The sequence below is a fragment of the Sabethes cyaneus genome, chromosome 3 (assembly GCF_943734655.1).
Source record: "Sabethes cyaneus chromosome 3, idSabCyanKW18_F2, whole genome shotgun sequence".
Lineage (NCBI taxonomy): Eukaryota > Metazoa > Arthropoda > Insecta > Diptera > Culicidae > Sabethes > Sabethes cyaneus.
In genome coordinates, this window is record NC_071355.1 from 154,910,215 (window position 1) to 154,915,448 (window position 5,234).

A 5,234-nucleotide genomic window follows, 5' to 3' on the forward strand; every position below is an offset into this window, starting at 1 on the left:
CCGCTGACACGAGCAGCATATTAATCAATCTATACTACGGCGCTTATGCTAGAGTTCAGTGTGTTTATGAGCTGATCGTTCGTTTGTATGGGTGCGTGCCTGAGCTGTGATTGGTTTGCCATGTAGCGACAGGCGCGGCCGCTTCGGGCTCGGTCCGAATGGTGGGGGTAAATACCAATCTGCTGGTGTGTCTGGTTTGGTTTGCTGGGTAGTATCAGGTTTTCCCAAGCGCTCACAGTGAAACAGAAGGGTGCTCAATTCGAAGCGGTATAGAGGCATTTTTGCGGCCGTTCTCGCCGGCAGTTTTTAGACCTTTTTTCTTGAACAGAGTAGACGGTTCGACGGCGGTCGCGTGTTTCGTTGTGCATCGTCAAGCAGAGGAAAAAATCAGTGATTCAGGAGTCTAATCGGAGTGCAAGAATTGCGTTCGATTTGTTATGGATTCAAGTCCCAGTGAAGAGTAGATTTTTTGTTCGTTCAGTTCGATTGTCCGTACGTCTTTGGTGCGTGCGTTTGCTAGCCGTGAAAGTGAGTGACGTGCAAATCTCCGCTCTCACAAAGTCCCGACCGACGAGTACGCTCGTTCCGATGGTCAATGAATTGTTCTCTCCGTGTGTGTATTGTTGTTGTGTAATGATTATGATTATTTCGGTTTTTGTACTATCGATCAATTGAATTGGCACAGACCCGGTTCGCGGAAGGGGTATAGAGTGCCGAAAGGTACATAACAATAGAGAGCGAGACAGTGCAGTCGCTACCCGCAGACGAGAGTGAGTGAGTGAGCGTGGAGCTAAACAAAAGAAAAACTACTAACAATAGAACCCGGCCACTAGTAGTGGAAATCTAAAGGGGGTGAAGGTTTCAATTAACAAAGAAGCGATTGTTCGAATTAAAGTTACAACTTTAAAGCAAAAGTCAGTGTCAGTGGCCTCGGTGCATCTAGAAAATTGAATGAATTATGCAAGAGGAGAGTAAACAAAAATGATGATGGTTCGTGGGCGAAGAAAACCATGCTAAATGTTTTGTGAATTTTGTCTGTGTTTGGATGTATTGTTTTCCGCGTTGGAAACAGGAAGACTAGTTTCGTTTTGTGGTGCCACAGGCTTAAAGGATTAAATCCAAGTGTGAGTGTTTTAATAGAAGACCTTCAAACTGTTTACGTACAGGCAAAGCACCGCCGACGAAATGCTGACCATGGAGTCCGACATGAAAGGCGGTATACTACACGCCACCATGCCGCCGCATCATGCGTCATCATTGCACGGCCATTCGACGTCACCGTACGGTGCGTTGGGATCGCTGAGTATGATGAACATTGGCCAATCGCAGCTGGGCCACCAGTCGCAGCATCTCGGTCATCAGCAGCATTTGACTCATAGCAACAATGGCAGCTCGTACGGTCAAAGTCATAACAATCCTCACGGCTCTCCGTTGCAACCGGGATCGGGGCTAAGTCCTAACGGACCAAATCAAGGTTCCCAACAGCAGACGCCGCCGCAGACGGGACTTGTTAATCATCATATTACCTCGAGTGGTCAAACGCACGGGCACACCCATTTAGGATCGGGTGGAGCTGTGAATCACAACAATAACAACACCAGTAAGGCGGCCCAACAGAACGCCGATCGTGTAAAGCGGCCGATGAATGCCTTCATGGTGTGGTCCCGTGGACAGCGTAGAAAGATGGCATCGGACAATCCGAAAATGCATAATTCGGAAATTTCTAAACGACTGGGAGCTCAGTGGAAGGATCTTTCGGAAACGGAGAAGCGCCCATTTATAGATGAAGCGAAACGACTGCGGGCGGTCCATATGAAGGAACATCCCGACTACAAGTACCGTCCCCGTCGGAAGACGAAGACGTTGACCAAGACCAAGGAAAAGTATCCACTTGGAGTGGGTTCACTTTTGCAATCCAGTGAAGGAAACTCCATCCGAAATACGAGTTCAATGTCAGCCGCCCAGCAAGCAGCAGCAGCGGCAGCTGCAAATCGTGATATGTACCAGATGCCTCCAAATGGTTACATGCCCAATGGGTATATGATGCACGATGCGTCTGCAGCAGCTTACCAATCACAACAGCACTACATGAGCAATTATCACCGGTACGATATGGGCCAGATGCACAATGCGGCTTCGACGGGTTCCCTTAACTCGTACATGAACGCAACTGGTTACGGTATGTACGGAACCGTTTCCGGAGGCCAAACGTCTCCTTACGGCCTTCAGCAGCCCGGATCACCTTACAGTACAATCCAGCAGCAGCCAGGATCACCGTACGGTCTAAATCAACCTGGCAGTCAACTTTCCTGCCAAAGCCATAGTCCCAGCGATTCCAGCGTGAAGTCCGAACCCGTCTCGCCTAGTCCCACATCCACCAACAATAATCTCATAATGAAACGAGAGTACGGCCAACCCGGCGGGCCGGATCTTAGCCATCTGATCAACATGTACCATGTGCCAGATATGCAAAGTACGGAGCACCAGCGGAACCTTATGCAGCACTACCAGCACAGTGCATCGCCAGATTTGCAATCCCAGCAACAGCAAGTTCTTCGGACAATGGCTCCGATCTCGCACATGTGAGATTTGGCCAGTTCCGTTGGCCTTCAAACTACGTCCTCATCTTCACCGGCGGCGTTGGCACCGCCTTTATCGCCGGTGCTGAACACCGGAACCGGTCCACCATTATTCCACGGCCATCCGCCTCCACCGCAATCGTCCTCGTCCTCGTCTTCATCGCCACTGTCAGCCTACCGACATCACCACCATCACCTCCATCACCATCATCTTAGCAATGGTGGCGGAATTGGCGGTGGCACTGGAACCAGCTGTAGCAGTCTTAGCCTTGGCCATAACCTCAACGCTACGTCAGCATCGCCGCCGGGAGTCGATGTCAGTGGTGGCGGCAGCAGCAACAGTAGTCTAGGACATCAACTTCATCACATCAGCAACTGTGTTAGTACCGATAGAGCTAATCATCTAATGGACATATCGCCCCTCTAATCTTCACTTTATTACTCTTTTATCATTTAATCTAACTTCTGGCCATTCAAATGTTTCCTTTCACGATTCGATAGCATTCGCGATGTTGGCGGATGTGTTGTTAAGTTTGAAAATTTCCCATTTCGTATCCCGTATCAAGTGCGCCCGTTAACATTTCGATGGCCCCCGTCATTCGAACGTGGCGAGAGCAATCCAAGAGAAGAAAACCACTGTGTGATATTAATGCTTTTCGAAGTACACGATTATTTCCCTATATTTCTGGATTTCTTTATTTAGCAATTACTAGAAGAAGTTGAGCTATTATTTTTATTCCTTTTTAGTTTCTAAATTGATATATCTTTTAAGCGTCGTTGTTAATAATTTCTTTTTTCTTTGCTGAAAAAAATAAAGGCATACAATAAAAGAACTGAAACAAAGCTACAGAAATTTAGCGTAATGTTAAACCAATCATTCATCTCTATGTACATATATAATTTCAAGTCCACTAGCCAGAAAAAAGGGCCAAGTTCTAGTTTGTTTTGTTGGTATGCTGCCATAAGCAAGGTCAGAAATCGCCAAATTGCCATAGTTAGATCGAACAATCGAGGTAGTGCTGCAAGTTATTTTTTGTAAAAGCGGAAACTCACGGTTTTCTAGCGTCAAAAACAGGCGAACAATACGTTTCAGGTATTAAAATGGCAGGACATAAACGCTTACATTCGTATCGAAGTTATACCTACTTGAAAATGTTGCTGGATCAACAGACGACGAACGGCCATGGTGGTTGGATGAAGTTGTCAGCAGCCTTAGGAAAAATGCGAGCAAATGCGTGAAATAAGTTCTGAAAATGACCAAGCAGGAAAATTATCATCTTGAAAAAATCAGCCAGCAGCTGACAGGTAAATTGAATTAATTGCTATTTGTTTAGCTGAATTTTCTCGATTTGACTTCGCAATGTTGTTGGAACAAAACCTGCACCGGCCATTGTACACTCATCAGACCTGCGTCAGAGTGCAGGGCAGGACCCTGCTTGCTACCACCGAAGGTGCTTTCTGATAAGTGTAGGGATTTTTTTTTGAAAATCATTCAAAATAATTTGGGCCTCGAGTGGTGAAACTTTTTTCGATTTTTGTTTAGCCACTCGACCGGATGAGTTCGGACAGTTCAGGACGGTGGTTGTCGGTTCTAGTGCGAGCTCGATAAAGTGAATGACAACGGTTACAAGATACAGGCTGCAGCCGTTGTTGGTGACCGGAATATCAACTTCTCGAGTATTATTTCGTTGAAAACGATTTTCCAGCGTTTAATAATTAATTAGTGTGAAAAAGGAATAGGAGCAGAATGTGCGGCTGGTCCGCAATGAAATGGTTTATTTCTCAAAAGGTGGTCAGCGATTTTTGGGCGCAGAAGTTCAGAAGTGTGAGGGTCGTAATGATTTCGTTATAACTATGAGTTGTGGGTTTTATTTTTTGACTTATGCGCGAGTGGCAGGCTAAGCTTCCGTAATTGGTCGTTCCCTTCGAAATGTGCAATGGCAGGCAGGTCTAAAGCTGATTTTAATTAAAAATCTCATGGCAGAGATGATGCGGAGACTTCAGTTGGAGACAACAAAACTTTGATTGGTGGAAAAGCATTGAAGAGTATTTTTTCCATATGAGTGAAGGAGAAAAAAAATATATATCGAAACAACAGGGGATCGAATCGAGTGATTTGGATTCGATCCTAAATTTTACGAGTGACAATTTTATGAGCCCATTAACGGCACCTCACTCGATCGGGCCTTGAGCGTTGATGGGTGAAATTGCCGAAGAGTCTCGTTTAAGGTCGTAAAAATCGTCTCGAAATCTGTGATTTTATTTCCGTCAAGCAATGAAAGGAAAAGCGTCACTTATTTCGAGCTTTTTTTATCCTGTAGCTCGCCCCTAGCTTCTAGTACGCTCTCTAATTAATGTGTGAAAGATTTCGAACTCGACCGATTTTGTCATACCTGTTGCTTAGACCTTAATCGTAAATTAAACTAAAATTATGTTAATCCCTTTTGATTGCCATTCACCGAAGGGACGCCGCCGTAACTGGCAATAATAGTTTATCGCTGCTGCTGTTGCTGTCGGTAAATTGTTGTAACTAATCAAACGTGAAGAAATTAGATCACGCTAGCCAATCCTTCTTTTTATTCGATTTCAACGAAATCAAATGCTGAAACAAAGGATAGAAGAAAGGCTGACGATAATATTAATCTGCATCGAGAG

At 45.4% G+C, this 5,234-nt stretch overlaps 1 protein-coding gene across 1 annotated transcript; it reads left to right on the top strand.

Annotated features, from left to right (window-relative positions):
- Positions 1–345: 345 nt before the first annotated feature.
- Positions 346–4,777, top strand: LOC128741716 (transcription factor Sox-19a). The gene has a single exon (XM_053837701.1). It carries the CDS (start codon positions 1,186–1,188, stop codon positions 2,584–2,586), a length of 1,401 nt encoding a protein of 466 aa, XP_053693676.1. The 5' UTR covers positions 346–1,185; the 3' UTR covers positions 2,587–4,777.
- The last annotated feature ends 457 nt before the right edge of the window (positions 4,778–5,234 follow it).

Coding starts and splice junctions, on each gene's coding strand:
- LOC128741716 (XM_053837701.1), top strand. CDS start 1,186: ATGCTGACCATGGAGTCCGACATGAAAGGCGGTATACTACACGCCACC.